Source organism: Penicillium argentinense, assembly GCF_028826775.1.
Source record: "Penicillium argentinense strain IBT 30761 chromosome Unknown utg000010l_segment0_segment0, whole genome shotgun sequence".
Classification (NCBI taxonomy): Eukaryota; Fungi; Ascomycota; class Eurotiomycetes; order Eurotiales; family Aspergillaceae; genus Penicillium; species Penicillium argentinense.
This window is the reverse complement of record NW_026622669.1, coordinates 228,590-250,253: the sequence shown is the minus strand read 5'-3', so window position 1 is coordinate 250,253 and position 21,664 is coordinate 228,590. Positions and strand designations below refer to the sequence as shown.

The following is a 21,664-nucleotide window of genomic DNA, read 5'->3' as shown; positions in this document are numbered from 1 at the left end:
AGAGCTTGACCCGGCGTCGCTGGCTGCTGGAAAATATTTCGTGCGAGCTCGGGGAAGTGGCAAAAACTACTGTCTGCAGAAGAGTGATTGAAGACTAAATATATAAGATTTAAAGCACCTGCAGAGGTGAGTATTAGCGCACTGCTATTCAAACGTGACTCTGCTATAGCTAGACTTATGAAGACTGAGGGGCGTGTTCAAGCAGCAGCTGAAGCTCTCGCATTTCTGAAACACTATCTATAAAATTTCTAAGGCAGAGGATTTGCGTCCAGGACAAGACAAACTTAGGAGACCATATGTTGCTTTATATCTGCTGCCGAGGAGCTAGTCCGCTAGGACACTGAGTATTGTTGAAATGTGTTATCGGGGTTCCTATACAGTGCCGGGTCTGCAAAGCCAGAGCTGCTATAGATGCTGCATTCTGCGAAGAGAACTAGATGTTCCATTCCAGCAGTTTCCATGCTCAAGTGCAGCCGCATGATAGTAGGGGGGCTTCTGCTAGTCACATCGTTGTGAGGAAAGAGGGCTTGAAGCGCCCTGACTCGATTTCCATTTCCGGCAAAACAAACTATTGATTGATACTGAGTGTCGGGGTGGCTCATCCAGTGGACCAATGCCTCCAGCCGACCAGTATCCGTCAGAGTCCAGCCGGAGCTACCTTGGGCCAAGTCAAGCCAGGCTGCCATTGAAGTAGAGACCGTGGGAAAGAAGCTTCAAAAAAGTCTACGGCAATGGCACGAGACTGGGTGCGTTTTATAATGCCTCTAAGCTGACCGTTCTGGGGCCAGAGATGCACCATTACTGGCATATCACTCATCAGCAGTCTTCTCTCCCGCATCTTTAGTTGTGCTTGACCGACGATGGGAAAGTGAACGCATTTTCCTCCATATTTGTACTGACCAACAAGTCCCTTAGAAATTGGATGTTCTCGGAAATTTGGATGGCGGGACCAGATGACAGCCGCCAACCAGTAACCTGCCCTTCCTAGTTCAATAAAATATGTTGAACGCTTTTGGCTGATCATCGCTTTTATTGAGCAGTTTTCCAATGATGCACATCCTCATAATAAGCCGTCGTAGCGTTTGTGCCGGGCATTGAAGATAAAGGGAGCTCATGGGCTGTAGTATTAATACCATAAAACTCTATTATTCCGTAATATAATCCACATCATGGCTGCCTGGATAATCCGCTCTCGGAACGATGGGCAGCACACAAGACCCTGTCATCGAGGCGATGTCCACCGTCGTGCAGGCAAGGGGAACAAGCGTTTGGAATTCGAAAATGATATGTTCTATACGAGGATGCTGAAAGAATAAGCACAAATGGATTCGAGGTTTAACATTTGCGCCAATGCAGCCAACTGGGTATGGCTTGCGGGATACGTGATCATTTCCGGCACCTTCACGTCATTGAAGAGGTCCAGCGAAGCCACCCGTATCCCTATATCTCGCTATCCCTTTTCCCATCATAAATAATCAGCGGAACTTTATACACTTTGTTTACTACAGGACTCACACATGTGCAGGTATATAGCTGAAGGCGATCAACGAAATACCTATGGCGGAAGCTGCCAAATAAAGTCCAGGTCCAAGTCAACTCCATCCAATCGAACTCCGAGGTCGCCCTCATACGGACCAAAAGGCGCCATGGACGGATCAAATGGCAAGGACAGCCAGTCATTCATGTCAAAGCTAGAAATGGTTTCCAAATCGAGCCCTGCCACCATGGCCCCTTCACCTGGCATCAGAGGCTGTGAAATTGACAATGGCGTTGCAGGAGCATGTGAACCACCATGAGGGTCTGGCCTTGTCTGAACAGCCGGTGGATTTGATGAAACCAGACTCCTTCGCAAGCGCGCCGCCTGTGTTTGAAGAAGAGCTGCATACTGCGATTTCAAATGCGTGTCATCTTGATTGTTGTCCTGCAGGGCTGCAATCGCCCGGTCAAGGATCTGCAACGCCTCCTGAAGCTTGGAGTTGCGCACGCCCAGCGCAAGAGCTTTCATCAAGAAGATCGACGAGCTGATCGTACGGAAAAGAATTCTCATGGGCGAGTAGTGCAATGCGCCGGTGTTGCCGAGAAGGGCAACTTTCTCGAGGGTTTGGCAGCACCCGTCGATGACCTCTTCGATGAATCCGTATTCCCGGCCGGTCATATTGAGTCGCCTGGTCCTTTCTATAAAAGAGTGGTCGATCGTTGTCTCGCTGTGAGGGTTGTCGTGTGTCAGGACTCGTTGCAGCACTACCTGCATCCCAACAGAGTTGACAAGAACACGCAGGTATTGATATTCAATGAAGAGTATGTCCAAAAAGGTTGTCCCAGGTTCTGAGAGGATTAGCCGCTCGAGTTCCCAAGAGCTGGTGTAGCACATACCTGCAGAACTGAGATTTTGTTGCCGCCAATTCGCAATCAGTATCTGATTCTCCTCTACAATCGACATGAATCGATCCGCCGTGCTGAAAGACATCGGTGCACTCATCAGGGAAGTAGCTCTCCCATCATCGAACTCGACATTTTCGTAATGCCGATCCACGATTTCATGAATGATGCCCAATCTTTGCCTCTTCTCTGCTGCAACAGCAGCGGCGCGATCGGGATAGAGACATTCGTATCCGAAGGCATCGGAGAAGTGCATCCAATTCTCGACGACAAAACATTAATGTAAACAAACAGTAAGCTCGGAAGCCGCTGTCGGCGCAGCTCAAGATGTTCAAGATACACACCCGCATCGACGCCCAGCAGATCACAGGGTTTGGGAACCCTGTGATTGGAATCAAACACACCAAGTTCATGAGCAAGCGCCAACGCCGAACTCAGAATCATCCAGGACATACGTTCAAATCGCTTAGTCGGCTCAACCACATCTTCTCTCCACCGAGCAGACACAGGAACCTCTTCATCTATTAGTGGCGGATCCCGCGCATCCAGATGGGTCATAATGAAATCCGAGTCCCAGCCATCTGTATCCGGAGGGAATTGCAATGATCGTGGGTGCCATTCCGACATCAGAAGGAATGCTTCGATACTCCCTAAATTTCGAGTCCGAGCCTTTGATATTTTCTCCTGGCCCAGAGTCACGCGGAGCAGGAGATGCTGGCAATGTTGCCATAGGCGGTGATGTATGAAGAACGCCCGGGAATGACCACCAACCCCTGGGAGGTTGTGGTATCGGGAAGATATCATGAGGATAGTACAGCACAGCATGGGCTCTTGGGTGACGAGGTAGAACTGGTTCTTGCGCGAGGCGAAGAAGTCTGTGAGGATAGGAGAGAGTGGATTCAAGTTTTCGAAAAATCTATGAGAATGATTAGCTTTGGCCCTGTTGCTCTTCAACAAAGCACTTCTTACAGATCGACAAGTGTCATCGCCTCATGAGCAGAGAACCACCCCATCTTCACGAACCGACAGGCATTCCATATCTGCACCGTGTCGGCCGTGGCGAGGGGTCGAGGGACCGGAGTGGGCGTAGCGGTCTCTTGCTCAGTATTTTGCTGTGATTCTTCGCGAAGAGCCGCCTCGAAAAGTATATCCATCGCATCTTTATTATTCGAGACGACCTTTTGTAGCATGGAGGTCGGAAGATGGCCATCTTTGGTTCCGGCGTGGTCGTGAGAAGCGGACTGCGACCTGCTTGCTTTAGGGCGCAGAAAGGTCGAGGACGGGGCACGTATGACAGACCTTTGTTCATGAATTATATCTTCACGCGCAGGATATCTCCTACTTCTCTGATCATCTTTCGGCGCTCGAGACCACGGCTTTTTCGACGTGAAGATGCAGTCAATCCGCTTCTTGCTGCACCGGACACATTTCTCACCCTCGCTCGGCTCACATTTCACCTTTCGCCAGGAGCATGGAATACATGCTTTGTATGCTCGCTGGAACTCATAGTCATGAAGAGCTCTGCTTCGCGGCGGTTTCCTCTTGTCCATGGGCGTGTGTAGGATGGAGAATCCGATCTGCGGAGAAGCGGGGACGACGGCTTTTTCAAATAGCCGCGATCGAGAACGCGCCTCGTCAGGCTTGGCATTTTGTTAGAAATTAGAAAGTGGGGTATCAATGTTTATTGATATCAACTTTGAATGGTAACTGTTACTTATCATTATAGCTGAATAAAATGACTAGCTATGAAAGGTTTGGATATACAGCAAGCCAAGCTGAATTTGCTCAACTCTCAATTAGCCGCGTCGAAATATCCGCCGCAAAAAATAATTCGGTCACATAAACTTGGACCAAAATACACTAAAGCAAATTACCCATATGTATCTTCCTATTACATATCATGTCAGGTATCTGAACTTCGGGTTTTTGTCCCCACCATCGGTCACATCAACCCGATCATGCTCGTCGACCTCCCCGTATTCGCGATCACGCCTTTTGTTCTCCATGGTCAACTTCAAGTGCAAACCCAACGCGAGTAGCATAATCAGACCAGTGAAAGCGCTACCCAGGGCACATCCCTTGGTAAACATTGGTGCATCGCTGTCAGGAAAGACGGAGCTACTGATCAAACTGGAGCACTGTCCGAAGACAGCCAGAAGAGCCATACCCACACCTTTCTTGCTTTCTCCTCCTTGGTTATTCAGCATCCAAGTGATATTGATAGCAAGAGCCGGAAAAATGCCGCAGGTTGCAAGCCATACCCCAGCATATCGCGCGCCAGTCTTCGTCTCGTCCTGTACGCATGTCAAGACAAGATACCCTGTTGTACCCATAGCAGCGAAGAAAGTAACCACCCAACCGCGATTTCCCCATCGATCCGACACAATGGCGGCAAAAATGCAGCAGAGAAAAGATCCGAGATACGGCGGAGCTGCTAATCCCTGCGCATTAACGGAGTCGTATCCCATGGTTTCCAGAATGGTCGGCAAGAAATTGGAAAGGCCGGCGAATGAGTAGTTACAGCAGAAGTGGACAGTCATATGGACATAGTTCTTGTAGTCTTTCAAACCGCTCAGAACTTGCTGCCACTGGATTTTGTTCTTGGCCGTTCGATCGATAGTTTGAAGTCGTTCGACGGCCGCTGTTTGCTCAGTTTCGTCCAGGAATTTTGCGGAGCCAGGGGAGTCGGGAAGAAAGAAGAAAACGACGACAGAGAATAGAACAGTAGGCGCGCCTTCTATTTATTTTCAGTATTGCCATAAAGAAAGCACGGTGTAGACATACCAATGATAAATAGATAGCGCCATGGTTCCAAAGGGCCTTTTATCTGGGTAATACCGTATGCGAGAGCCGAAGCGAAGCAGTTCGCTACCGGGGACATTCCCAGAAGCATTGACAACCGAAAACCAAGTTCTTTTCTTTGATAGAACAGCGATAGAAAATAGGGCGCACCGCAACCGAAGACGGATTCAAAAACACCTAGTAATCCTCGACAAACAAGAAGGTCTGCAAAATTTTGGACGGCACCGCTACACATTGCGGCAGCACCCCAGCTAAACGAAGAAACATTGTTAGGAGGTGCGCTGTCCATGTCTCCCAGTAGTACGAAGATAGTTGTTCTCACCAGATGCAGAGCACAGCGATATATGAATGAGCAGGGAGAATCTTCCACAAGACAGTGGTCCACTCAAAGACGATGTAGCAAATATAGAATGTATACAGTACCCACGACCATTGATAGTCATCGAGTCCAAGATCTTTGTCAATCCCAGCTGACTTTGCGTTCCCAATATTACCTGACTGGAAGTTAGAGAAAGATCCATGGCCGAACGTAATTATCTCGACTTGCCTCGATCCAGGTATGAGAGGACGTAGAGAATGCAAACTATTGGTAGCACTCGGCGATCGAACTGCAATATCAGTGAGCTTATCTTGCAGGCAATCATAATATAACGGACTCTATTTACTTTCCTGCGAATCAACGACTGTCTAGCCTCCGGAACAGTGTCTTGAGGTAGATTCTTCTCAATATCAGCGCTTTCAAAATGCTGGCAGCTTGGAAGCTGCTCCAATTCTTTCGATTCCAACATGGTTTCTTTGCAGCAATATGGTCAATAGAAGGTCAGTAAAGCTCTTTTTCGCAGAAAAAGAGCGGGAGGAAGATCTAGAATCGAAAGAGAACCATTCCAAGCTAAATACTGTTCAGATACAGAGAAAGTTTCGGATCAAGGGAGTCAAACTTGGAGGGAACTCCAACCGTAACAGTTCAGCCAAACAAAATCCGGGGCCCCATGGGGAATACCAAGCCTTCCCCGCTCGAAAATTTGCCGAGTGCCCTATTGCAGCACCCATCATTGGCCAAAGGGAGAACCTACCTGCCAAATCATCTCATAGCAACCGGTGGCGTGGGAAAGGAAGAGGGGAAACTATCCGCCGCGGGAATTTGCAACTATCCGCGTATGAAACACCCGCGATCCGATGTTGATCAAGAGCTGGCTGCAGCTGCAGCTGCAGCTGTCGGCCGATATCGCTCGCATATGAGCAGTTTAAAAGGGAGGCAAGCTGCTGGAATAGCCCCTCTTACCATCATCATCATCATCATCATCATCATCATCAGCTCACTGCTCAACTCGCAAACATGTCTGCCAGTGCCGTTCCCTACCCCTTCCGCTTCGACAGCGCATCGGCCACAGGCCCACAAGATGGCACAAACACCGACATCACGATCAGTCTGAAGAATGTTCGCGGCAAGATCCCCTCCATCCAAGCCTCACGACTCCGTACAATGATGTTGGAGGCTCGCCACGACCCCACCAAAATCATCGCGCACGCCTGCACATACGATGGTCTTACATCCCGCCTGGTCGAGGAAGCGGGATTTCCAATGGTGTTCCTCGCAGGATATGCGGTCGCCAGCTCATACGGTCTGCCAGATACCGGATATATTGCCATGGCGGAAATGTGCGACAAGATCCAGGAGTCCTTCCGCCAAGTCTCCGTGCCGATTATGGCAGATGGTGATACTGGGTACGGAAGCCCGATGAATGTCAAGCGGACTGTTGAGAGCTTCGCGGCAGCGGGTGCAGCGGGTGTGATGATCGAGGACCAGCAGTGGCCGAAGCGTAAGTTTTTCTGTCTAAAAATTCCCTAGAAATTTCATTGATGATTGTTATCTGTTAGGCTGTGGCCACACCAAGGGCAAAAATGTCGTTTGTCGCGAAGAAGCCTACGCTAGAATTCAAGCTGCTTGTGATGCTCGCAACGAAGGAAGAGATATTTTCATTCTTGCCCGTACAGATGCTTTGATGCATGGTTGGAACGAAGCCATTACGCGCGCAAGGGAGTTCAAGCGGATTGGGGTGGATGCCATCTTTGTCGAGGCGCTGCCGGATCGCGATGCGATGAAACGGTGTGCTGAGGAGCTGGATATTCCGGTCTTTGCCAATATCATCGAGGGAGGAAAGACAGAGAATCTGCCGGCCAAAGAACTTGCCGAGCTGGGATATAGTGCTGTTGCATACCCTTGGACCTTGGTCGCGGCTCATCTGAAGAGCGTTCGGGAAGCTCTTGATGGCTTGAAGAGATCCATGACTAGTGGAGCTCCGCCGATGATATTGACTTATGACCAAGTCTGTGAAGGTGTTGGTTTTAACAAGTACTGGGTGAGTTCCAGCCTCTTCATGATACCTGCAGACTCAGACTGACAAGTACTTTAGGACCGCGAGGAGAAATACAAATTCAACAATTAGGTATATATGTAAACAGATTGCTATTTGTGGGAATAGATGACACAACTGAGTCGAAATGTGTCAATAGCACAATTACTACTCCAAACAATCACTATCTCCATTGCTTGAAGATGTTCCCCTCTTGCGTGAGTAACCTACTTCGAGCACGCCATAACTTCACCCTCCGCGGCCTTTGACAGGCAAGGCAGATTTCATGAAGAATTGAGCGAGGCGCTGGATGTCGGTGAAAGGAGGTGGCGAACATTTCGGCGATTCTGCTCAATGGCAAAAATGCCTCAACTGCAAGAGCAGGGTAAAGAAGGCAAAGGAATCTGGGGACTGTTGGATCGAGAGAGGAAGAGGGCGCGTAGTGATACACGCACGCACGGGCGTGCATAGGGACACATGGCGCTAAACCAAGACCATAATGACTAAACCCAACTAACTTCCATCGAAGTGGTCCGATATGGTGTAAATGTAGATGACGATGGAATGGCGACGACTTTTGGTGCGCACAATAATATAAAATCGTCGCCTTTCCACTTCGCGGATCTTTGGCCTGATTTAGTGTGGGCCATGGTGTTGGCGCCGCGTGGGGGTTTTGCACTATGCGGATCTTGTCAGCATTCGCTGGGATGGCAGGGTTTAGTCATGTCCAGGAATGTGTAGAAAGAGAGAAAGAAGAAGGATATAAGAACAGATCAGGAGAGAAGATAGTTTGGACTGTCTCAGAGAGAAGAGTGAGAACTGAGAAAAAAGAAACCGTCTGACAAATTATCGATACGCAGTATCGCCTTAGATTACCATAAAGGTTCTTTCTCGAGGCCTCTTTTGAAACCTGCTATTCTCTTTAAAAATTTTAATTCTGGGTTGCGGCATTTGCTGGAGATCTTCTAGCAACTGCCTACGTATCGACTGTAGTCACTCGCCTCCAAACCTTCAATGGCATCGGACCCGGATTCAGGTTTGACATCTCACGGACTGGAGGATCCCAGTCTCGATGTGGCAAGGCAAACTCATATCGGTGCACCAAAGAAGCGAGGAGAACTGTTTGTTCTAGATAGCTGATGTTCCGGCCAATACAGCCTCGTGCCCCAGTACTGAAGGAGATGAAGTACGGCTGTAAAGCTTTACCCTCCTCTCCCAGCCATCGCTCTGGCTTATAGGTGGCATTATCTTTGAAAACCGACTCCTGGTGATGCATCACGTAAGATGAAATGCTGACCGATGTGTCTCCAGCGACATATTCATTGAGGATGGAAGTTCCTTCTATGGGAGTTCGGCGAGGGAGACCGAAAACAATAGGCGGAAGCATCCGAAGATTCTCGTCTATACATGCCCGGAGATATGGCAGGTGTTTGACTTTACCATATGGTGCAACAATCTCACCTTCTTCTAAAACTTCATCAAGCTCTTCACGAAGCTTTGCTAGACAATCAGGGGTTTTCAGTAGGAAAAAGAGAGCGTTTCGGAGTGAGATAGCTGTCGTATCATGTCCTGCATTCATCATAATGCTGATCTCTGCAACGATCTCACCCCATTCCAGATTGTTCGGTAATCCATTCTTGTCCTCCATCATGGCCGTGAAGAAATCGTCCAATTTCTCATTATTCTCATAACGTTTTAACCGTGTGGTGGCACGATTATAAACAATACCTCCCCAATCTGCATCTAGCTGCCATAGACGCCGATAGCCAGACGAGACGACTTTGCTAATTCGGCGTAGAGTCGGAAACCAGTCGTATGCCCAGACTATCCGGAAGGACGCGGTCTGTGTAGCAGTATGACACTCACGAAAGGAGACATCTTTGATTGTGCCATCCTTACTTTCAAACTTCACTCTATCAGATCCCTTATCAAGGAAACCGAGATCTTCACTGAGTCCAATATTGGCGATCGCAGCTGCAGTCCAGAGGACCGTCCAGTTTCGATATTCAACCGTTAGGTCTTCCTTTTTTGGGTTCTGGTTAGGTGGCAGTGGATCAGTGCATCTCTCGTCGAAGGCCTTAATGAGCTTTGCGCTGACTGCCGCCACCTTGAACTCCCACTCTTCAAGATTCTTAGCCGCGTAGGCGCTCGATAATGTCTTTCTCTTCCGGGCATGTTCCTTTTTGTCCACGACATCTGCAAGATGGGCGTGTGAACCTGCCGTCTCTGAGTAGAAATGATCCTTGATGCAGCTGGTACCGTGACCTTAGATATCCTTGATGGCGTTGGGATCAGAGTAAGACAGCGAGTTCGGACCGATTCGCAAAACTGGATGCTTCTTGTGGGCTTCGAGAAGATTTCGGGAGCGAAAGCCGTTGTGCGATTCGTAAATGAGCGGTAAATCTGATATGCCAGAAAAAAGATAGAAATTGGGATATTTCCTGAGCCCCTTCGGGTCATAGAAGTACTTGACGACGGGGGCCACAAAGAAGTACCCCAACACAGCCAGTGTTAAAGCGAGGGCGTACATTGCGTGCCAAGTGGGAAAGTTGAATAGATAGATATAGTCATTCTTCAAATAGAGCGAGGTCCAAGGCCTCTGATATAGATTTCGAGACGCTCGCAATGGTTGATCTTGCATTGAATGGCATAATGTGGCGAGGGTGAGGTGAGGTTCAACGAACTCAACAAGTCTCGCCTGGCCAATGATCACAAATGGAAGTGATCGTTATACCCTTGACCAACCAGGGAATTTCACCTGCAGATCCTCAAACCAGGTAGAGTTTTCTGTCGCGGGGCAAACAACCCCATTTGGAAAAGTATGGGGGTCCAATGTTCTTCTTTCATATGTTGAGGCTGCAGCACTTGGTGTAATTGAACTACAATAGCGATTCAAGAGCAGCAGAAGACCTTCCATTTGCGTTAATAGTATCAAGTGACGCAACGGCCAGCTGTTCAAGCATGCCGACGTCTCTAACCAAGGATAAGCCAGAATAACATACATGCATCGAGGCCGATAAGGTAAAAGCGAAGCCGGGAAAAGGTTTCCGTACCGGGTACATTCTAGTCACGAGACGGGTGTTTGATGCTCTGAGTCGCCGATCGGGACAAGGTCTCGAAGAGTCAAAAAAGGAAAGGAAATCCGCAGCGAGTTCACAGATACACAAGATTCTCTCCTACTCCACGGCCTTGAGAAGGGTCCTTGAAGAGCTCCACATGATTAGCACGGGCTGAAAAAATCACACCAAGAAATCAACGCTTACACTCTCCATAGACCCCACTAGATCAAATAGCAATGACTTCATAGAGTGCGGTGAAAATAACCTTCCTCGGCTGAAGTACTACACTAGTGTAGTCGCGCGGACTATCTCTCTCTACGGATCCAGGTGGCTTTCACACTTGTTTGTTTGATATCTAGTAGATACTTAGGACGTCCTAGTGGATGCTAAGGGACAATCCTTGACGAGCAAAGCGCTGGGAATAATGAGGCCGCGGAGCTCGGGACTCGGTGACCCGGATAAATCCATTAGCGAAAATGTTTCAACTGCAAAAGTCAGGGATGAGAAGGCAAAGGCAACGGATTTTGGGGGCTGTTGGATCGAGAGGGGAAGAGGGCGCGTAGTGATACACTCATGCACGGGCATGCATAACGCATGACACTGAGCCTAGTTTATGATGTCAAAGCTCGATCGTGTTTTCAACAATTCACCCGATATGTTGAACGACGATATGAATGTTACTGCTGAGGGTGGGCCTCTATGATCGTGTGGGATAAGCCGGTTCGTTATCATTTGCATGTGCATAAGGTCTCTGATCAATCCTTTGATTTCTGACCCGATGAATATTTCTCCGGATACAATTCACTGCAAATTCCGTTCGTCCCCGGGACGGTTGAAGCGCTGAGCACGACACCTTGTGCAATGCGATGGCAAAGCTCTGTACTGCCAAATGAGACGTGACCCGGGACACCATATCACCGGTTCTTCGGCCACCGGCGAACCTCTCATCCTCTCATCCTCACAATCTCTGTACAGGATGAAGCACCGAGCAGTGCCATGGGGTTGTCTGGATCAAAATTGCTCCTATCGAACCGTGAACCTGGTGCTTGTTTAATCCTGGCAAGCCCATAACGACACTACTCTTGTTTACTGGCAACGACATAGCAATACGCGCGAAGATCCCGTTGCTGACTTGAACATCTCTATGAACATAGATTTACCGAATTTGGTCTAGGACTAAATCTGCCACCGGCTCGCTCAGAGATTCTATACCCAGTTTAGCCATCGTGAAACCACTCATCGCAGCGCATGTGCTGTGAACTCACATGCTTATACATATCTATATTTTGTATCATCTTAAGATCGATATTGGTCCTTGATGGGTCAACATCTGAGATATTATTCCTCGGCTACTATACATCTCATGTCGCTCAAGGTGTTAAGCCTTCTGGGACTATATGTGTTCCAAATGGGAGACTCCAACAGGAAGCCTAACTACGTAAGAAGTCTGGCTGTGAGAGATGGTGCCAGAGGCGATAGATTGATGAAAGTCAATGGAGCACAATTATAGATTTTATACAGTTTAGACTACACCATATCGAAGAAACTAAAATTTTGGGGGTAACACTCATTGTTGCACATTCAAATGTGTAATAGTAGTATCATATTGTATACTAGTTCACGCTGATGCAAACTCAGTGTTTTCTTCTAGGGAATACTGTCGGAGGATACTGTCGAAAAATATTGAATTGCATACCGCAGGCCCAGCAGACACAAGTTCAGCAGGACCAGCGAGGTTGGTTCACAAGTGTCAGAGATGGTGTAGCTTCACTAGTATCGCAAACCCTTCTACACGGTCATGCTGTTTTCCTGTGTCACTGCCTCCGAATTAGAGTTCCTCTGGGGGGAGCGGAAAACTTTCGAAAATGGTGTTTGGACTGTGATGATCTGTGATTGTCGAATCTCTTCAGGTAAGAGGAACCCGCCTTTAAATTTAGACGCATCCTCGTTGTCAGCAATCTTAACATGTTCGCTCGCTGTCAGGGATCCCTCAAAGTTTTGGAAGAGTAGTGCTCTTGCTGTTTCGTGGTGTGGCTCGCCTAGGCATAGAACGCTGCCTGAGGCTCCTCGAACACTATCAGTGTCACGTATCGTCCTCCAGAGCAAGGCGGTACTGAATCCCCGTGATCTCTCCTCCCAGCTGTACTGGGTCCCATGGATAATACACTGTTGGGCTTGTGCTGTTATCCCATGGCCCTGGTAGATATGAAATCTCCCGGTCGCGATATTGTAGCGGTGTAAAAAAACCGGCCTGCCTTGAAGCGCCTCTTCGTATGGGCCCCATTCGGTCACTCGTGGGGTGTTGGGGGGGTTCGTTAGATGAGGGAGGTTGGGTCCAGTGACCAAACTGAGATCATGTTGGAAGCCATAAGGGTATGGAATGAGGCGATGACGTGAACATCGGTCGTATGTGACAGTGATAGTGCCAATCTGGTAGTAAGGTTAATGCTGTTTGTTATAATTATAATTCTGTTAGCCAATACATACATGAGTATTGGTTCCGCTCAACCATATTTCTTTGCCGACCGGCGAATTTGAAGATCGCTTTGAATGGACAATGCCCGCGTGTTGGGTCTGCCTTGGCGGCGGTCGCAATCTTCTAAGGTACTCCTTCGCGAACAGAATCTGTTCCATGAAGCCCTTCCTCAAATTCGACATTCCAGGGTTAGCAACGCGAACAAACGCATGTGTGACTGTTGTTATTGCTTCTGAGCCACCTGGAAGCCGTAATCGTAGGCCTAGCGCTGCATGGTGGGCGAAAGTGGCTGGCGCATTGCTTACAGCTTGACCGGATTCGATGACGTTAGCTGTAGCACAACACGACGTTAGGATGTATCCGACCCTTAGGTTCCCGACCTCGTCCGGTGCACCCTTGGCCCAGCACGCCTCTAGTGATTTTTTGTCTGGAAACAAAACCAACATCCAGCCAGTGAGAATGATTTGGATGCCTAAGGACCCAGGGAACGCTTCACGGATTGATATAATGACCTGCGGTGAAAGAAAAGCCCGTGGATCTATCGTCACAACACTCGTGTCTCGGACCGGCACATAAGAGTAAGAAAGAGGTCGGCTAAAATGCTTTGGCAAAATGTGAATCTCTCTGCCGGCCGCATGCGTGCTTTCAATGCGGTGAGCATCGCTCGCATTGACTAGCCATATAGGCCTGTCTACCTGGCCACCCTCGACAACTGAAACTTCGTGGCAACCCTTTAGTGAAGGGTGCGTTGATCGAACAATTATCTCTTCATCGGAATTTTCTATTTTGGTCATCAAGGATACTTTGGCCCTAAGGCTTGGTCCATCAGTGTAAGCTGCGATGCTGATTAAGCGGATATTCGCGAAGGTTAGGGGCCAATTATCGGACAGAGCGCCGGCAAACGAGCGGGTGACATTCTGGGAAACTTGAACCGGAGTGGCCCGGCCTGGGTAGCTGATAGTGCTGCCTTCTGGAGAAAAAGTCTCGGGAGTGAGAGGTGGTCCGGTCTAGAACCAATGAGTCTGTGAGATGAATCAAAAATAATAGGGTGACTTGGTATGATAGTACCATGATTACGTCCGCTCAAGCTTGGCAGTGGGGAAGTAAGGACTTTTGTGGGGCGAGACCACAATCTCAGTCTAAAGTTGGGCGCTGCTGCAAGCTTCCCAACGAGGGAAGGACGAACAGGGTCCGTAAGAGGAGAAGGGCAATACAAAGGTAAGCTGAAGACACAGCCTTGTAATCGCTTGTATTGTTCTGCGGGTGGATAGATACAGGACTAAGTGGGGGCGGGAGGAATGTGCAAATTTAGGCAGACGGTCACGTGCTATGGTCCCCTTCCCAGTCCCGTGCGAAGCTAACAAAACCACCCGAAAATCTCGTGATCTCACTCGCCCGCAACACTGCAGCCCGAGTTCGTTTGGACCAAAGAGCGTAAGAAATTGTACTGTAATACCGGAGTGGAGAAGCAAGAATGCGGACTTGGTAAACGGCAAAAGGATGTGTATTCGTGCCAAAGCTACTGACAGGACCCTCCACTTCGATGTCATATCAACTCGTCGAATCATCACAGCGTTTATATCACGGTGCGCGGCCGCGGTGCCTGGCCACCCCTGCACGTGACTCACGCTGTTTACACCTCACCTCGAATTCTTGCCTGTTGACAGCTCTTCGAGCTACGTCTTGTCTATGTACTTGTGTATAGCCTGACTGTAGACTGCCTGTTACGTTAACTCCTAATACACCTGTTACCGGACCTGCACCCTGACAGTATACTTATAAGAGGATCCTCTCCAAGAAGAGTTATAGGCAAGGAAAATTCCATTTTGAGTAGAGTATGTAAAGCCTGGAAGCTCTGGACAAGATTAGTGGATTGTTTGGCTTAGTGCCCACCCACTAACGTAATCCACGGGCGAGTGGGCCGCCTAAACCACTACTGAATATTCAAAGGCAGATAGAACCACCAAAACACTATTAATTCAAAAAACTATTGATGAGGGCACCGGGTAATTGAATGGCCAATACTATTGCAGCCGCTACATCTCCGAGGTGCACGTTTGGCTGGTGGGGGTGGCGAAATAGGTGATTCAACTGGTGCGGGCGGAAGCTGTTCAACAGGTTCAACAGACTGCTCTGGCTGCACTGGTGGTGGTAGGCCCTCGCCGACCGTAACACCCTGTTCGCATCGAACTAGGCGATTCGTTCGTGCTCGTTTTTGCCGTTTCTTCTCATTCATAGCCCGTAAATCAGCATTTTCCTGCGCTAGTAGCGCAGCATTATGCATTGAGAGATAGCAGCCCTTAATGATCTGATATAGGACGATTTTGGATGGTGTAGGAGGGCTTCATGAACTTTTTTTTGAGCTTCTTGAGTGAAGAAGCCTGTTTTTGTAGTTGTTTTTGGTGTTTTTGGTATAAATGGACTTGATCGGCTGGTAGGGCGGCTGGGTGGTGGTGTGAGTGTTCGGAGTGATATATTGAGTTTTGATGAGACATGTTCCGGGTCTAGTGGAACTAGACCTGCGGGCTGAGGAACTGTTTTTAATGGTTCCTCGTTTAAATGTTTCCTGATGTGCCTGAGAATATTCTGCTAGGAAATCTAGCTTGTCGATGTGATTATATCCTAGCCGTGCTTGATTGGTAATCAGGCGACTATAGGCACGTTTAAGAAGAAACAGCCAATATCCAGCGGTTGAAGAAGATGAGATGAATGTGCTGGCATACAGAGTGGAATAATCGAGTTTTCAGCACATAGTCGATCAAATTGATGAGTTGGCCGGCAATGAACGTGTCGACCGACACGCAAAGGAGGCGGCCCAGGAACCAGAAGGACCACAAAACCCAAACAATCGTTATATTCGCCTTGCAGCTGCAGCTAAAAGCCGCATTCGCCGCGAGGCAAAAATCGAGTGGGAAAGGTCATGGTCTATAGAGAGAACAGGTCGACCGACGAAACGCTTAGTCGAACGACCAACAAAGAAGACCCTGGAATACTGGTCCGACCTGCGGAAAGCGACAGCGTCCATTCTGATGCAGCTTCGTACTGGACGAATTGGCCTTGCTGCCTACTTGACTCGCATCAATCGGCGCGAGTCAGCGAGATGTGGTTGCAATCTGGGGAACCAGACCGTCGATCATATCTTGCTCGAATGCCCGCTACTCCAAGATGAGCGCAACTGGATGAGAAACGCTCTGTCCGACCGTGGAGTTGCTCTGCGACGCGACGAGCTCCTGACGCGGCCAGAGGCTCGCATAATTGTGGCCGAATTCATGGTCCGGACAGGTCTCTTAAACCAGTTTCAAGCAGTCGACCCATTGGCTCTCGGCACGGAAAAAGGCGACGAAAAGGATGACCCCTCAGGACAGTGTGACGGAAGGAGAAGGATGGTGCCAGTTAGGAGTGCAGTGCCAGGTCCACTGTACTCCCTTGATGCAAGCGAGCGCAGGAGCGGCAGCCGACGGCCCAGAGGGCTGCGCAGATGAAGGCGGTGGGGGATGAAGTAGATCAGAGAATGAAGTCTGATTCACTCATCAACCCCGCCCACTTCTCGCCAAACTACCGTTCATGCTAACAAGCCGACCATGCATCGCATTTTTGTTTTACCGTATTCCATCCGAGTTGCTACTCGCGGGGAAGAATTGTTTCATATGGCGATTGCGATTCCACAAGGACCTTCGATTACCAGTGTGATCTGGATCTATATGCCCCACAATTCATATGCAATGTGAGTTGTCCCTTTCCTGCTGCGCCCCGTTGCCTGCGTTTCAGTTTCTCCCTCTTGAATTAGTTACTGTAAACGGATCCCCACCCACAACAACTCCCCGAAAACTTTTGAACTTCGCGCTGAGCAAAGATTGCGATGGAGGTGGTTGGAACTGCTGCTGCAGTCATTCAGCTCGCTGGTGTGGGCCTCACACTCGCGAAAACACTATACAGTGTCAGCGACGACATTTCATCTGGGAAGAAACAAGTCAGAGACCTGGCATTCTACGTCCAGTCTACTTCCGTGGTGCTTGAAGAAGTTGGCAAAGTTTTCAAGGAAGAAGGCGCCGCGCCAGAACCCTTGATATCAAACAGTGCCATCACCACAGCTAATGACGTGGTCACGAGATGTAAAGGGATTTTCGACAAACTAAATGCATTCGCAAACGAATCACGGCATGATACTTTTGGCTCCTTAATATTGATTCTTAGGAGCTCACGCCGCCAAAGACTTCAAGCCGGATTAGAACAATCGAAAAGTGATCTTCAGCTTATGATGCAGGTCATTATTTACGCTCGGTTGAAAACAGAGACACAGTAAGTACTTGAAGTTTCCTCGGGATTTCTAGTTGACATTAGAATAGCCATTCATTTGGAATCTAGTGATGCGACTGAAGCGGCGAATTTGCTGAACGCTCTGAAACAAACGATTCACGAAAATAAATCAATCCATGAAAGAAATTTGCAATGGCAGCAGCAAGAGGAGCAAGAGGAGAAAGAGGGAAGGCTCGATCTGGGAGGGCGGATCAGTACGTATGTAGAGTCATTCCTCCAAGTCATCTGGATTTCTCCGTATAGCTGACCTCATTTTATAAGACATCATGACATCGCGAAGCCTACACAGAGCGCCTCGACGAGCACTGCAATACAGAGCAATCCTGTCGTTCCGACAGTTTTACGGAGTCGTTACCCACAGCCGTCAACAGTGCGATCAATGAATACAAATACAACCAGTGAAGTAATCTCACGGGCTAGAAAGGGCGAATGTAAAGACGCATTCACGAAGCCAACCAATCGAGATGACTGCGTGTATGATGATTTGTCTTATTGGTCCGCATTATACCTAGTTTGCTGTCCTTGTTTGGCTCGAAGAAAGAGACGACACAGAGGACTGGGAAGGCCTCAAGCACAAGATATGCCTGGGGAATCTCTACCAAAAACAATCCCAAAAACCGCCAGTTACTCCAGTTACGGTAAGTGTGATATGAATGAAAGCCTCAGTGATATCGGCGCATGGACCACCACTGTGGCCCAGGTGGACCGATCAATTGCAGAGCCAGGGTCTGAAGTAGAGGAACTACTCCGTCAATGGACAAAGATCTACGAACTTATGTCGAAGAGAAGGAACTAAAGAACTGCTCACCTCCTGAGGGGCGTTGACGCTCAGCAATATACTATTTCCTATTCTTGGTGTTAGCATGATAGATTCCAGAGCCCCCGTACACGTACCAGTCATGTTGTGTTGTTGTGTTCTTCCGTTGTTCATGAAGGTCATGTCCGCATTTCCCTCCTCTAGCGCTAAATAATCGACTGAATTCATCTCTTTGACGATCTTGTCAAGTTTAATAATTTGCCGTGGTCTCACACGTCGGACCACATTATAAATGAAAACAAGGTGGACGTCTTGCGTCATTGATCTTATGAGATTTTCCTCCTTGTTTCTTTTACCAAGCCTGCACCGGGACTTTAATATGGTTGCTCTAATATATCACTTTCTCCGAGTACAATATTGTCTTCTTGGGGTGCTTCCCAATTTGCAAGGTCTTGTTTCGCAAGCGTCAAGACACTTCTCTAAGGCCTGGTAGATTTCTTCGGACTTTCCGTATTCTCCCGATTCCAATATACTGTACTCGACAGGGGCATGTGATCGATGTTGATGTAGCTTATATCGGGGAGGGGGAGATGACCAACGCAACTTGTCAGGTGTTGGTGCGTATTGTGATGTACCGCCCCATTGGTCAAGTGCCATACTTTGTTGAACGCCATAATTATCATGGATAGCTAGATAACCCGGTAACATTGCCATGGGCATACTGCAACGACAGACTGAGCACCCAGTGGGTGATTGTTAGTTGAGGCTTCTCTCATCAGGAACCCTTGAGGGTGTTGTTCGCCTGCAAACAACCGCCGACTGGTCAGGGTGGTCGTTGGCCCCTAATATCTCTTGCTGAGGCTTTCTAGGTCAGACGAACACCCTCGCAAGTGAAGACTAGCATACACCACACAAAAAGAAGGGAAGGAGAAATAGGTCTTCAACAGATAGCCGAGTTACTTGGCGCAAAGTGAAAACCGGGTCTATGGATGATCCGACGGCATTGCTTATGTAACTAAATTGGACCATAAAAAGCGTGAATAGGGGTAATGGAAATACAGAGTCATTGATATCTCCAATTGGTCGGATACTATACGGAAGTTGACACCCCTTCCCAGTCCCGTGCGAAGCTAACAAAACCACCCGAAAATCTCGTGATCTCACTCGGAAATATAACTGTCGCCTTTATACTGCACAGATTTTCAGTTTGATTTAGTACGGGCCATAGTGTTGGCGCACTGGTGGGATCACCGTAACTCAGTCCACACTCGCATGAGACATCATAAATCAAATTTCCTGCCTTATTAAGGAGTTAAGGAATGCCTTAATTACTCGAGAAATAAAGACGGGCAATATGTTGACAAAGAGCAAGCTCAATCAAAACTAGCCCAAGCCCTAAAAGGAGATCATTATAGCCCGTTCTGAATAGCCCTAGCCTCATTTTCTAGCAAGTGTGTAATAATAAGATTTTACTGTCTTGCTTGGACTTACATTCACGGCCATCGGCAAGGGCCTGAGTAAGGATTTTCGGATGTAGCAAGGGTGAAGGAAAAGAGGAAAAGATCATTCAAAGTAGGATTAAGTTATAACTAGTTAGATTTATTCCCATTAATAATGTAAGTCATTAAAATATCAAGAGTGTACTAGCCAATAGTAGCCTAGCCACATAGTATCCATCGATGTGGAGCCGCCCATAAACCTTACTTAGATTCAGATTTGCCGCGACGGTGGAATTTGTTGCTGTACCTTAACGTAGCGAAGTTAGCGATTATAAATACTGAGTATAGGGAATTGATCTTACTGTCGCGAGAACCATCCGAAGCGGCTCGAGGAATTTACTGAGGCTTCTCGGGAGGAGTTGATTTGTTGGAAAATATTTTCGATTTCCATTGCATCGAGCTTTGGTGCGTCGGTTGAGCTTGAGCGAGCTGATTTTTGGCTTGTGCCGTAGGGGCCAGCGCCGATCATAGGGAAAGCAACCATTGTGGATTTGAGATCGAGTTTGTAGGAGACTTGGCGGTTGGATCCGTTATTGTCGGTATGCCAGGGCTTGGTGCTGGTATTTGAGGAGTGAAGAACACTTGTGAAGTGAAGTGAATTGATGTTGATAATAATGAGCTTGTGGTGATTGTATGGGTTTTTATCTTGTCTCTGTTTATCCCTAGTGAGTTTCTGGTTAGATCATTTTTGAATTTTTTTTTACTGTCATGAGACGGTGAGGCCAAAAATAACAGCCCGGTACAGGAACCCGACCCGGCTCCTGGAAATCGCGACCGGTCTAGGCCGATCACCCGATCACCCGACCGAAAGAATTTTCCTTGATATCTTGACACCATCTAAGCCGGTTTAGCCTATTAGAATTTACTATGAGTGATTTTTGCTTGACAAAATTGATCGCCTAGAGTAATCTCCGCGAATGAGGAATCCTCACACAACCTTGAGGTGATTGGGCAGTCACTATCCTTATAGCCCGTGGCACAGCTGACCGACCTTGTTGGGTGACCGACCCACTAGAGGTGTGGCCTTATCTTAATAATCATCCTTATTTTAGTGATCCATTCTATCAGTCTAGGCAAATAATATTAGCGCAAGGTCTACGTCTAAGTATGATAAAAACCAAGCTCATAGAATCCACACTCATAAACCTTAAAACGATGAATAACGGGTGTTTTAACTAGTGGTAGGCAGAGAGGCCGCAAGCCGCCAATTCATACCAAATGGAGTTCGTCCTGATCCGCGATTGAGTGACACCTTGGGGAATCGACAACAAGCGCCAATGGTTCAAGAGAACCAAGTTGAAATCACGCCCAAATCGCGAAGAAGAAAATCTTATGATACGGCGACGTGATGCAATCCTCAGAAGAATTCAATCAAAGTGATGAAACGCTTCCGATGAACGCTATTGAGTTTAAGGCCCCTTCTGTGACAGAGGCTGAGAAGGAAAGATATCAGGGGATCTGTTCTGGCCGGCCTTAGGATGTTAATTATATCTGTGAGTAGCTTTGCTGTTGGATCGAGAGGGGACGAGGAGGGCGCGTATATACACACGCACGGGTGTGCATAGGGACAAATAAACGCTAAATTTCGTTTATAATGCCAAAGCTCGGCGGTATTTTCAACAATACCATCCGATATGGTGTAAACGTAGATGACTGTGGAATGGCAACGAATTTTGGTGCGCATAATAATAAAAAATCGTCGCTTTTCCACTTCGCGGATTTTTGGCCTGATTTAGTGCGGCCCATGGTGTTGGCGCTGGGGCTCCACCTGGGTGCACAGCGGGTATGCGATCTTATCACTGCCCTAATCGGAAGCGTCAAATCGATAACATGTGGTTGACCCAAGAGTTTGAAGGCGACCTTGGCCGTGAGCGCCCTTCTAAATTAAGATGGATGTATATTATTTAAATGGAGCTGGGCTTCCACCTCTTTTCGTTGGTACGTTCATGTTTAGTGAAGATGGTTGACGAGAACGCCTTCATCTAAGACCTAGACCCTGAAGTTAGTACCGATCTTGCGGC

At 48.1% G+C, this 21,664-nt stretch overlaps 6 protein-coding genes across 6 annotated transcripts; 2 read left to right on the top strand and 4 right to left on the bottom strand.

Moving 5' to 3' along the window:
- Window positions 1–1,555: 1,555 nt before the first annotated feature.
- On the bottom strand, window positions 1,556–5,272 carry N7532_009803 (MFS transporter/GAL4/fungal specific transcription factor domain-containing protein; the record flags this gene model as incomplete). Its single annotated transcript, XM_056622294.1, has 8 exons — window positions 1,556–2,325; window positions 2,374–2,641; window positions 2,724–2,761; window positions 2,835–3,295; window positions 3,349–4,019; window positions 4,254–4,267; window positions 4,316–5,116; window positions 5,164–5,272. 8 exons carry the CDS (start codon window positions 5,270–5,272, stop codon window positions 1,556–1,558), a joined length of 3,132 nt encoding a protein of 1,043 aa, XP_056469710.1.
- Window positions 5,273–6,517: 1,245 nt separating this feature from the next.
- N7532_009802 (isocitrate lyase/PEP mutase family protein) lies at window positions 6,518–7,628 on the top strand (the record flags this gene model as incomplete). Its single annotated transcript, XM_056622293.1, has 3 exons — window positions 6,518–7,001; window positions 7,060–7,541; window positions 7,596–7,628. The coding sequence occupies 3 exons, from the start codon at window positions 6,518–6,520 to the stop codon at window positions 7,626–7,628; spliced, it is 999 nt and encodes a 332-aa protein (XP_056469709.1).
- Window positions 7,629–8,511: 883 nt separating this feature from the next.
- Window positions 8,512–10,065, bottom strand: N7532_009801 (Cytochrome P450; the record flags this gene model as incomplete). Its single annotated transcript, XM_056622292.1, has 2 exons — window positions 8,512–9,800; window positions 9,852–10,065. 2 exons carry the CDS (start codon window positions 10,063–10,065, stop codon window positions 8,512–8,514), a joined length of 1,503 nt encoding a protein of 500 aa, XP_056469708.1.
- A 2,317-nt stretch (window positions 10,066–12,382) lies between these two features.
- Window positions 12,383–14,141, bottom strand: N7532_009800 (uncharacterized protein; the record flags this gene model as incomplete). Its single annotated transcript, XM_056622291.1, has 3 exons — window positions 12,383–13,024; window positions 13,082–14,077; window positions 14,139–14,141. 3 exons carry the CDS (start codon window positions 14,139–14,141, stop codon window positions 12,383–12,385), a joined length of 1,641 nt encoding a protein of 546 aa, XP_056469707.1.
- Window positions 14,142–16,929: 2,788 nt separating this feature from the next.
- N7532_009799 (uncharacterized protein) lies at window positions 16,930–17,789 on the top strand (the record flags this gene model as incomplete). Its single annotated transcript, XM_056622290.1, has 3 exons — window positions 16,930–17,369; window positions 17,436–17,581; window positions 17,668–17,789. 3 exons carry the CDS (start codon window positions 16,930–16,932, stop codon window positions 17,787–17,789), a joined length of 708 nt encoding a protein of 235 aa, XP_056469706.1.
- Window positions 17,790–19,844: 2,055 nt separating this feature from the next.
- On the bottom strand, window positions 19,845–20,127 carry N7532_009798 (uncharacterized protein; the record flags this gene model as incomplete). The annotated part of the gene is made up of 2 exons (XM_056622289.1): window positions 19,845–19,884; window positions 19,946–20,127. The coding sequence occupies 2 exons, from the start codon at window positions 20,125–20,127 to the stop codon at window positions 19,845–19,847; spliced, it is 222 nt and encodes a 73-aa protein (XP_056469705.1).
- Between the last annotated feature and the right edge of the window lie 1,537 nt (window positions 20,128–21,664).